The following is a 13,414-nucleotide window of genomic DNA, read 5'->3' as shown; positions in this document are numbered from 1 at the left end:
TGTGTTATTATCTTTAGGCAAAATTGCAATTGTTGCATAATCTAATGAAATAGAGTCTAACGAATACTACTAGTGATAAAATTACATTAAATCCGATGCAAAATATCTCTAATTCTAGTACTAGAATTGAGGAGCAAATGGCAAAGTAAATTTGTGGTTAATTTATAATATGAATTTTATTCCAGTTAAGTAAAAAAAAAAGCCAAATGTAACAACTTAAATAAAGCTAAGACGATTCTAGTACAATGGAATAATTTAATAGATTCATTTTGTAGACAGAAAAAAAACATTTTTTAGGATTAAAAGACTAAACAAAATCCTTCTAAAAAGATCTAAAAAAGAAAAGGCCTTAGAACTGATCCATAATTTATTTTCACTGGGTGTAAAGATACCTTATCCGCTTCTTTCAATAGTACTAATTCTTCAAATTCATTCACATGATGAGCTAAAAAAAAAAAAAAAAAAAAAAAAAAAAAAAAAAAAAAAAAAAAAAAAAAAAAAAAAAAATCCAAAAATTACGGTTTATCCCTTATTATTCTTAAAAAAAATTTCTTTAAACGAAATATATTTATGCGGTCCTTTCCATGGTTGAAATTAGTCTGATATCTTAAAAATGGAGTTTTAAACTTGGCATCAAGGAAGTTTAAGTTTTCGCTGCTTCCAAGAACCTATACTGTATTAAACTTAGCCCCCCCCCAAATAAAAACAAGAAAACTTGATTAAGACCCCGTCAATCACAATAACAGTATCTGGCAGGATAGAGATTCAGCCCTTTATTTGAAAAAAACACGTTTTTTTGGTCTTTTTCTACAAAACATTGGCAAGGGACGTGTGTTGAATTATCTGTCTGTTGTTAATATATATATTACCGTGAATGTCCGATATTGGTGAATGTCGGCATTCACCGGTGAATGTCCGAAACACTTTTACTCTCCTTGGATTTAATACAAGGTTTAACGATGACAGGTTAGGTTAGAATAGGTTTGGTTAGCTTACGTTAGTTTTTTAACCCATTTCTGATACTTAACCCAAATTTAACCTAAATAATCTAGCTTATTCTAAACTAACCAAACATAATCTAACCTAACCCGACTTTTACCATCATAGCCTGAAACCCATCATTACCATCATAAGACTGAAAAAGCTGACTCGCAAAGCTAACCGAATCCAAGCAGAGAAAAATGAATTTCCGACATTCACCGGTGAATGTCGACAGTAACCAGATTTCGGATATATATATATATATATATATATATATATATATATATATATATATATATATATATATATATATATATATATATATATATATATATATATATATTTATATATATATATATATTTATATATATATATATATGTATATATATATATATATATATATATATATATATATATATATATATATATATATATATATATATATATATATATATATATATATATATATATATCATGAAAAGAGAAATCACCAATGCAACAGATGCAAAAAAAAGAAAAGAAAAAGAAACAGAAGGAGAAAAGGAAGACTGTTTTCCTAAATTAGTGATTAATATAGACCAGCACTTGAATGAGGCCTTAACCCTACTCATCCATACAATCACACAGGTCAAACAGCATAGCCAAACACAATCAACCATAAAGAATAATCTATGGACAGGCAGTCATGTCGTCAATAAGTATAAGTCGTCATTTACCAAACAATAGAAAAAATAATAAAGACAAATAATACAGAGGCAACAACCCAACACAAGGGCTCATCAGGAGAATACACTGGCCTATAGGGTTTCGCCACTTTAAATTCTCTACCCAGCCAAGTGTTGTGGCTACCACAGAATATCCATGGCATCCCCGTGTCAGGTATCACCACCAAAACACATGCCTATGAAAAAAACAGCAAATGTAAAATAACCAAGTAACACCAAAACAAGCTTATCCTGTTAATATATCCCTCTTTTAAGCAACAATAGGTAAAGTAAATATGATAAAATTTACCAAATCACAAATATTAACTCATTGCAAAAAAAAAAAATTAATGAACTAAACAATTATAGAATTAATCTTTACCATGTGGCTATTTTTAAAAAAAAAATCCGCTCTATTAGAAACACAATTCAAAATAAATGGCGCTGCATAATCATTTGTCGAACCTCCGAAATTAGTTGAAAATTTCTTTAAGTATTTCCAGATAATTCTTTTGATATTTATTTAAAAGTTCGTTATAATGAAAACTAAATTTTTTAAATTGCCAAGTTAATTTATTTGCAGAAAAACCTCTTGATATCAATTTTTGGCTTAAGGTTTTACATCTATTTTTAAAATCAATATAATTACTACAAATCCTTGCATAACGAAGTAACTGTGAGAAAAACGCAGAATATGTGATATTTGAGTGTATATTACTTTCAGGGAATGGGAAACTAATCACTTCAAAATCAAAATCATCCGTTTTATTATACATTTTAAAACTTAATTTATTTTTATCACAAATATTAACATTTAAATCTAAGAAATGATCTTCATGACCAGCGCCATGACTAGGTTCAAGAGTAAGCTCTGATGGATATATATTTTTAGAAATATCAATGAAATCCTTACAATTTAAGACCAAAATATCATCCAAATATCTTTTATTATTTGACAAAACATGTTTTAAGTTATTTGGATTATTCTTATCCATCATATATTTATATTCTAGTTGACTTAAAAACAAGTCAGCTATAAATGGGCTGGCATTCCCCCCCCCCCCATGGGAATTCCCACGATTTGCTTGTACAATATATAAGTATTGTATAAAACAAATTCTAATAACTCAAAAATCATATCCAAGCTGTAACATCTCAAGTTAACTGTGGTATTACAGCAACTTGTATATATATATACATATATATATATATATATATATATATATATATATATATATATATATATATTGTCCATGGATTATTTTTTATGGTTCATTGTGTATGGCTATGCTGTTTGACCTATGTGATTGTATGTATGAATAGGGTTAAGGCCTCATTCAAGTGTTGATCTATATTAATCACTAATGTAGGAAAACAGTCTTCCTTTTCTCCTTCTGTCTTCCTTTTTTTTAATGTGTTTGTGCTGTTGCATTGGTGATTTCTCTGTTCATATATATATATATATATATATATATATATATATATATATATATATATATATATATATATATATATATATATATATATATATATATATATATATATATATATATTTATATATATACATATATTTACCAAATGTGAATAGTAGTATCCTTGTATGCAGTTTAAGCGGCCAGTCCCCCTACTTTTTTCTTTCTTAATAGTTTAAGAACACGAAGAAGGGTCAACGGTGATTCCACGAATGCTGCAACGTAAATGACCAAGTCAGAGATGAAATTATTCTTCACTAAATTATAGATGGTGATATATTTTCTTCTCCAACGATACATTTTTTAGCTTCTATGCAGCTTTCCATTGATTTTATGCAAATAATGTCAGATTTCGACTCTTGTTGATAGAAGAGCATCGCCAAGTGCTGAAAACCATGTTGTGACCGAGAAGGGCCCAGGATTGCACAAATCCTCCAACTTACTGGAGGTTCCAGTGACTTCTTGCTGTCCGGTTCGAGGCCGGCTTAAGCGCTTCGTTGTAGACATGAGAAGATATGGAGATCCCCATCCTGCACTGGTATCCGGGATCATTTCTATTCCTGAGGCCAAAATAATTTCAAAGATTTAAAGAACACGAAAATTGGAACTTGGAATGTTACGGCGTTAAAAAATGACTATCGTATCGACATTCTGACTGACGAATTCAGATGGTTTGAACTGGATTTATTAGGAGTTTATACCAGGGGTAGGAAGCATGAAATTAGGTGACGTAGAATTTGTTTACTCAGGCAGGAGGGGTGGGGTATATAGACAGGGAGTAGGGTTCATGATGAATAAGGAAGCTACTAAGTCTTGTTTAGGCTGGAAAGGTATTAACAATAAAATACTAATCGCTCATTTTATGACTAAAAAGTTCAGGGTATTAGTTATAGTAGTATATGCCCCTGTTGAACCAACTGACGCAGCTACTAGTGACTCAGATGAATTTTTCTTACAGTTACAGGAGCAAATAGAGAGGATACCAGGTAGAAATATGATGTTTTGCTAGAATATTTTAACGCCCGGGTTGGTAGAAACAGGGATAGATGGTATCCTAGCCTAGGTAAATTTGGTGAAGGAAAAGAAAACAGTAATGGCTATACACTTTTGCAATTTTGTAGGTATAACAACCTAGTTATAACCAATACGGTGTTTGGTCACAAAATGGCCCATAAGTTAACATGGTATTCACGTGATGGTAAGACACCAAACCTTATTGATTATGTTATTGTAAATCGAAGACTAGGAGAATCAATACAAGATACTAGGGTGTATAAGAGTACTGTTACTGATGTTAAAAGTAAAGATCACCATCTAGTAGTGTCTAAGGTAAATTTAAAGCTGAAATTTCGGAAGGGTAACTACCTCCCGAAAAGTTATGACGTTGGTCGACTCCAGGATGAAAATTTGAGAAAAACCTTCCAGGAACAGATTAATTCTAAACTTGAGGGTTTAAAATTGGACAATGTGGAAGATGGATGGAATAATTTCAGAAAAACAATTTGTGAAGTTGCTGATGGTGTCCTAGGGAAGAGTGCTAAGACAGCAACTAGGAATATTAGTGAAAAAGATTTATGTTTAATAGAGAGTAGAAGGGGTTTTTACAAAAATTATCTGAGCGATAGATCGTATGAAAACAAAAGGAATGTAAAGAAAAAGGAGACAGAATTAAAAAATGAACTAAGGAGATATGAAGTAGAGGTCGTGGATAAAATTGATGAGGATCTGGAAGATGCAACTAGATGGCATAATAAATAATGACGAAGACCACACTGCCTTTCCATAATACAACAACAAAAGAGAGAATAATGAGGACTTTTTTCCCAAGACAGTGAACCAACAGTGGCCCTTAGATATAGGGCCGAAATATTAAAATAGGTTTTGTTGGTTCACTGTCTTGGGAAAAATGTCCTCATTATTCTCTCTTTCGTTGTTGTATGATGGCATAATAGTAAAATACTATACTGGCATGTTAATAAATTGAGAGGGAGTAGTCAATCCAGACTAGTCCCAGTTAAAAATAGGTATAGGGCCACAATTAGTGACAAGGAAAAAGTTAAAGAAAGATGGGCAGAACATTTTGAGAATGTGCTAAACCGAGATACAGTTGCAGGAAAAGATATAGATGAAAATTAAAAAGTTTGTGATGCCTTGAATGTAAAGGAATATTTTTTTTGTGAAGAAGAATTAGTGGCAGTACTAAATGGATTAAAAAATAATAAGGCTTCAGGTGCTGATAATGTGATAAATGAGTTTTTTAAATATGGTGGCTCTAAGTTTAGAAACAAGCTACTGAAGATTATGAATATGATTTTCAAAAAAGGGGAAGTACCCAATGATTTTAGGAAAACCGTAATTAAACCACTGTATAAGAAAGGTGACAAGAGTGAGTGTCGTAATGATCGAGGCATTAGTCTAGTCTCTATATGTAGTAAATTACTTAGCAATATGATACTTTTTAGACTGAGAGATGCTGTAGACAAAGTTTTAAGGGAAGAACAGTGCGATTTTAAAAAAGGTAGAGGATGTGTCGACCAAGTTTTCACTCTTATAATTGAGAAGTCCCTTCGCTGTCAAACACCTTTGGCCCTCAGTTTTATCGATTAAGAGCAAGCTTTCGATTCTGTTGATAGAAGCACGTTAGCAAAGGTCTTATCCTTATATGGTATACTAGAAATATACATTAAAGTCATTTGTGCTATGTATGAGAATAATACTGCTGCGGTTAAGGTAGGAAATGAGGTAGCAACTGGTTTTGTGTTAAATCAGGAGTTAAGCAAGGTTGTGTTCTATCCCCCTTTATATGGATCATTTTGATGGACTTCGTCTTAAAGAGCACAAGAAAGGCAATTGGAGACCACGGAATCAAATGGGGAGGAAAAACACTCCTGGACTTAGGTTATGCTGATGATTTAAGCATATTAGATGAAAGTGTGAGCAAAATGAATGAATTTTTAGAGGTTTTACGAGTTCAGGGTGCTAGAATAGGCTAAAAACTTAATGTTAAGGAGACTAAGTTACTAAGGCTAGGGATAGGTAAGGATGAAAAGGTGACGTTGGGTAACGAAACGATTGATCAGGTTGGCAGCTTTACTTACCTTGGTTGTATTATTAGTAAAGATGGTGGGAGCAGTGAAGATGTTAAAAGTTGAATAGCTAAGGCTCAAGGTGTTGTTTCACAGTTAAAAAACAAACCAAGATTAAAATATTAGAGGCTACAGTGATGGCAGTGATCAAATATGGCTTTGAAGCATGGGCGCTCCGAAAATCAGACGAAAATTTACTAGATGTTTTCCAGAGAAATTGCCTACGGATTGTTCTGGGTACCCGGCTGACTGACCGTATTTCAAACAGTAGGTTGTACGAAAAATTTGGTTCAATCCCGCTTTCTAGGGCTATAATGAAAGAAAGGTTGAAATGGTTAGGCCCCGCTTTGCGGATGAAGGATGACAAATTGCCGATGATTGTCTTTTTTGCCAACCGTGTAGGGCTAAACGGAAAGCAGGTCGTCCTAGTCTGGGTTGGGAGGATGTCATAAATAAAGATTTAAAGGAAATGGGAACTTCCTGGGAGGGTGTAAAGAGGGAGGCCTTGAATAGATTAGATGGAGGAGGAGCGTGCGTAGCTGTGTTGGCCTCAGGTGGTTTGGTGCTGCAGTGAGTTATTAGTAGTAGTAGTAGTTAGTATGAATCAAACATGAGCCCAATTATTTCCTATGGTAAAAGAACGGCGTTTTACTCGACTGAGCTAGCAAGTCAATGATGATATTATGGTCTTAAAAATAGAGTCTAAACAATCAATGTGTTGTTTCTGGGACGCTGGCCAACTGATATTGGGCGTCACAATATCGTAACAAGTTATTTGCGCAATCGATTTCTCAATTGGATTTTTGATAAGTGTTATCAGTGATTTGTTTTCGGGCACCTTTTTATGGGATCATCCCTAGAATATGCCCGCCAGAGTGATTTGAGATGCTTACTTGACAGACATATTCTTTTGATAGTTAATGAAACTTGTTTCATTGAAATATGGGGAAGGTAAGCAGGAAGGGTGTGTAAAAGCAAAGGTTGGTTGGCCCCCAGCCACCCATTGCACTTCTTGGCTGAAGGGCCATGAAACAGAGATCAGCACCACCGGTGTTTAAATCCCCAGAATATTCCCCAGAATTTCCTAAAAAAGAATTTTCCTAAAGTCCCAAAAACCCATAAATTTCTTAAAATCAATGACAAACTGCTTAGAAGCTAAAATATGTAGTTGACTCAGTTGTTATCTCAAAAGGCCAGATACGAGGGCTGTCACAGGATGTACTGTATTGTTTCACTGACGACATGCATGATTATCTAATGCCAAATAACGCATAATTCTTGAAATTATCGGAGATATGCCGAGAAATTATCGGTGTCCCAAAATAATTCTAAGTCCCCAAAGTATTCTTAATAAAAAAAAGTCACAAGAAACCCGTCAATTTAATAAAATCAATAAAAAAATGCTTTAAAGCTAAAAAAGTTGTTGACTCAGTTGTTACTTAAAAGACCAGAATTGAAGGCTGTCACAAAATTTATTGTATTGTTGCACTGACAAAATGAATAATTACGTAATACCAGATAACGTGTCATTCTTGAAATTATTGGAAACATGCCATGAAATTTTCGAAAACCAGAGTGATTAAGCAATAACAGATAACGCACCATTCTTGAAATACTCGGAAATATACCAAAAAATTCTTAGTGCCCCAAAATAATTCTAAATTCCCAAGAAATTCTAAGTCCAAAGAACCCATAAATTTCATAAAAATCAGTGGAATACTGATTACAAGGTAAAAATGTCGTTAACTCAGTTGTTATCACAGTAAACCAGATGCGAGGGATGTCGCAGGATGTATTGTACTGTTTCAATGACAACACGAATGATTAAGCAATACGAGATAACGCATCTTTCTTTTGACAACAAGGTTTTGAAAAGATTTGAAATAGACTCGAAGAATCGTATGAAAAACTCTGTTTTCTGTAAGTATAAGAAATACATTTTTGCAATACATACATCATCATGTTTAATTTCCAAAGTTATAGCTTATTACTACAAACTAATGTATCTACCCACATAGAAGAATAGTTCTCGTTGCTTTATGTCGTGTTAAAAAAATATATACGTAAACCCAAGCTTTTCCATTGCAAAAAAAGAAAACAAAAACGAAGTGAAAAGGAAAAGAAACTAGCAAGATTACAAAAAAAAAAAACAGTTTTGGTCATAGAACTAAACACTAGAGACAGACCACTGCAGAAATTATCACCGGTTTTGCAGAAATCAGAGTTTTATTACCATACATACTTTTAAAACAGAAAAATATATTCAAATAAAAGTACTATCCTGATACAGAAGCATATAATTCCAGATGTATGTTTAGGTTTCTTGCGCAGCTTCCCATAACATTTTACTTTAAAATGGTTTAGTTTTGAAAGTACTTCCAACTGCAATTACACTGAAATCTAAACTAATCTCCTTCACCATGAATATTGACCTGATTTTTAGAGATTTAACTATTAAACCACACAAACTTAAACCCGTTATACCCAATGTCATCAAATAAAGCTTTTGAACTCTGTTCTTTAAAACTTGATAAACGCGCTAAAATTATAGGGAGGATTCTCGTAAACTTTGTGAAGAATGGAATTAAGATTGTTGTGTCTAATGCTAACTTGAGTTAGAAGCTTAATTAATACAATGAAATTAGTTAGTTCAAAACTAAATTACATTGTGATGGGTTAATTTAACATTGCTAGGAGATACAATATCAACGTAATATGCCCAATTATTACATTTTCGTATGCTATTCTAATATCAATACTGACTAATCTCAGTTTATAATTTCTTCTTACAGTAATTTAGCTGAGATTTGTTCTAATGCTCGTCATTATGATACTTGATGTGAACTTCAAAAAGTTTCTTGTCAATATATTCATGTCCACAAATGTGACAAACGTAAGCTCCACTGCAAAAAAAAAAAAAAAAAAAAAATTATGGCAAAATAATTTTAGTTAAACCAAAACGAAAAGATTGAACACTTGAAGCGTTTAAATATTCAAAATAAACAAGTCATTTCAAAAACCATAAGTGAATGCTTAGTTTTAGAGAAAATAACCAACTGAAATCAACTATAAATATATATAATTATGTAAATATATAAATATAAATATATATATATATATATATATATATATATATATATATATATATATATATATAATATATATATATATATATATATATATATATATATATATACATATATATATATATATATATATATATATATATATATATATATATATTAATATATATATATATATATATATATATTATATATATATATATATATATATATATATATATATATATATATATATATATATATATATATATATATATATATATATATATATATATATATATATATATATATATATATATATATATATATATATATATATTGTATATATATATATATATATATATATATATATATATATATATATATATATATATATATTTATATATATATCACCCCCTTGTCAATACCCACTCTTTACCCTAAAGTTCAAATTGTATTCCAATTCTTTAAGAATGACCCCTGAATCACAAAGGCCGTTTAATTAGAATAAATAGCTCTTTTGAAAGTACTAAAAAAAATTTTCGTCAAGAGCAAGGTACTGATGAGGGTGCACACCCCCTCATATACGTAATAATTTCTATTCGCTATAAGGTTTAATGTTGCTCCTTACTTTCAGATGAAGAAACTTTTTATTTAATTTCTTTTCGTGTTTTAAATTATGCTGGGAAATCCGGCATCTCTTTATGGAAAATTCCTTTCCCCAATGAAAAATTCCTCCATGGAAAGATCCTCCCACATAATTGGAATCAAAATCATATTTTTTAGAGTTTCAGTTACTACTGAGCTGGATCTACTACTACTACTACTACTACTACTACTAATAACTCACTGCAGCACCAAGCCGCCTGATGCCAACACAGCTAAGCACGCTCCTCCTCCAGCCTAATCTATTTAAAGCCTCCCTCTTTACACGCTCCCAGGAAGTTCCCATTTCCTTTAAATCTTTATTTATGACATCCTTCCAACCCAGACAAGGACGACCTGCTTTCCGTGTAGCCCCAGACGGTTGGCCAAAAAGGACAGTCTTCGGTAATCTGTCATCCTTCATCCGTAGAACGTGGCCTAACCATCTCAACGTTTCTTTCATTATAGCCCCAGAAAGCGGGATTAAATCACACTTTTCGTAAAACCTACTGTTTGAAATACGGTCAGTCAGCCGGGTACCCAGAACAATCCGTAGGCAATTTCTCTGGAAAACATCTAGTAAATTTTCATCTGCTTTTCGGATTGCCCATGCTTCGGAGCCATATTTGACCACTGTCATCACTGTAGCTTCCAATATTCTAATCTTGGTTTGTAGACTTATCTTTCTATTCTTCCAAACTTTTTTTAACTGTGAAAAAACACCCTGGGCCTTAGCTATTCTACTTTTAACATCTTAAATGCTCCCACCATCTTTACTAATAATACTACCAAGGTAACTGAGGCTCCTAACCTGATCAATCTTTTCGTTACCTAATGTCATCTGTTCATCTTCATTTATTCCTAGCCTTAGTGACTTAGTCTTCTTAACATTAATTTTCAAGCCTATATATATATATATACATATATATATATATATATATATATATATATATATATATATATATATATATATATATATATATATATATATATATATATATATATATATATATATATATATATATATATATATATATATATATATATATATATATATATATATATATATATATATATATATATATATATATATATATATATATATATATATATATATATATATATATATATATATATACATATATATATATATATATATACATATATATATATTTATATATATATATATATATACATATATATATATATATATTATATATATATATATATATATATATATATATATATATATATATATATATATATATATATATATATATATATACTAGCTGTTGGGGTGGTGCTTCGCGCCACCCCAACACCTAGTTGGTGGGGGCGCCTCGCGCATCCCCCCAAGCCCCCACGCGCGCGTAAGTCGTTACGCGCCATATTAGTTACGCGCCATTGTAGTTGTGTCCCTGTGTCCCACCTGTGAATATATATATATATATATATATATATATATATATATATATATATATATATATATATATATATATATATATATATATATATATATATATATATATATATATATATATATATATATATATATATATATATATATATATATATATATATATATGTATATATATGTATATATATATATATATATATATATATATATATATATATATATATATATATATATATATATATATATGTATGTATATATATATATATATATATGTATATATTTATTTATTTATTTTCTTTATTTCCCTCAAAAAATGAGGAGTACGCTACAATATAATATAAAGAAAAAAAACAACTGATAACACTTACAATCAAAACTTATCAAATATTGATCCAACACTTAAAAAAAAAAAAAAAAAAAAAAAAAAAAAAAAAAAAAAAAAAAAAAAAAAAAAAAAACACTTGCTAAATAGATTAGCCTATAAATCATGAAGAGCCAGAACTGTTACTAAAAAACGGAAATAAATTGTGGCCTAAAAGGCTAATTTTCGCCCTATCTTCAAATGTTTTATATTTTTTCTTTATACAGACTACAGGATCTTTCACATTAAGCTTTAAAACAATCTCAGTGCTACTAAAAGAAAGGGGGAAACCAAGTAAAAATTTACAAAATTTAAAATAAGCAACTTTAATGGGCGAAAGATCAGAAGGTCTGAAATTTCGGAAGAGGAGGGACGGGAGGAATACGTGAGGCAGAGCAACAGCGCTATACATACGACCAAGGACGTCCCGACGGTAAAGACCCCGAAAACGAATTAAAAGACCAAATGCCTTGCGTAGTTTCATCTGAACATGCTGAACCAGGACTGGTTTGAAATCTCTTTTCGAAGCAGCATAAGGTAATCCCAAATAAGTGACTATTGGCGACGACTGAAAAATAACACCATTGCCGCAATCGAGAGTCGCCCTGACATTATCCTCTAAACAATTTACAACAAAAAATTGACATTTTTCAAAACTGATAGAAAGGCCCAAACCTTTTAAACAATTAATTAAAATATTAAAATTAGAAACAAGACTAGACTTGGACCGGCTTAGAAGGATAATGTCATCAGCATATGCAATGTAAGACAGATTTCGAGATAATGAAACAAACGAGCAGGAAAGAGAATTAAGGGCAGTAGCTAAACAAGAATTGAATATATAAGGAGAAATAATTCCTCCTTGTCTAATTCCTCTACCCACTTGAATTCATTTGGACTGAGATGAAGACGAACTCGGACAGATACGGATCTTTAAACCAGAATGCCAAGAGCGAAGGACTCGTATGAAAGCTAGGGGCAATCCAGCATGGATTAAAGTGAGCAGAGTGGATGCATGAGAAATGTTATCAAAGGCCCCTTTGATATCAATCAAGAGGGTGTATAGCGGTTGACCAGAGATTCTCGCTTCTTCAATAGCTTTGCTGAAAGATGCATGGGCATGGTCACATCCCAAACCTCTCTTGAAACCAACTTTATTAGAACCAGTGTCAAGAATTTCAAGAAGATCCTTCAAACACAACTCAAACACTTTCCCAATCATAGAACCCCTAGTAATTGGCCTCTAGGAACTACAAGATGACAAGTCTTTTTTCCCGCTCTTAGGAATAGGCGTAACTATGCCAATATAGAATGACGATGGTACTAAACCAGTAGTAAGTAACTAAACCAGTAGTAGTAACTTATACCAGTAGTATAAGTATATATATATATATATATATATATATATATATATATATATATATATATATATATATATATATATATATATATATATATATATATATATATATATATATATATATATATATATATATATATATATATAACTTGCAAGTAAAACTTGCAAATATACAACATTCTTGGCTGTCCCATTGTATGTGCATATAGATTGTCAGATTACTACTCTTGAACATGCAACATATAATTGTCCATGAGAAAAACAATCTATATTCAGATCTATACCTCATTATTCTAATGATTGCCCTTGAGCTTTGTTGATGGCGA

General features: G+C 31.0%; 1 protein-coding gene across 4 annotated transcripts in view; it reads right to left on the bottom strand.

The window, feature by feature from the left end:
• Positions 1-7,696: 7,696 nt before the first annotated feature.
• LOC136029254 (zinc finger protein 567-like) overlaps positions 7,697-13,414 on the bottom strand; it is a 69,136-nt gene continuing 63,418 nt past the window's right edge. For all 4 annotated transcript variants that reach the window (XM_065707508.1, XM_065707501.1, XM_065707493.1 and 1 more), the window contains exon 7: positions 7,697-9,146. In XM_065707508.1, the coding sequence (XP_065563580.1) occupies positions 9,056-9,146 (91 nt within the window). In that variant the 3' untranslated portion in view covers positions 7,697-9,055. The remainder of the gene's footprint in view (positions 9,147-13,414) is intronic.

Source organism: Artemia franciscana, chromosome 1, assembly GCF_032884065.1.
Source record: "Artemia franciscana chromosome 1, ASM3288406v1, whole genome shotgun sequence".
NCBI classification, from domain to species: Eukaryota; Metazoa; Arthropoda; class Branchiopoda; order Anostraca; family Artemiidae; genus Artemia; species Artemia franciscana.
Note: the sequence above shows the minus strand (reverse complement) of the source record. Positions and strands in the feature narration are given on the sequence as shown.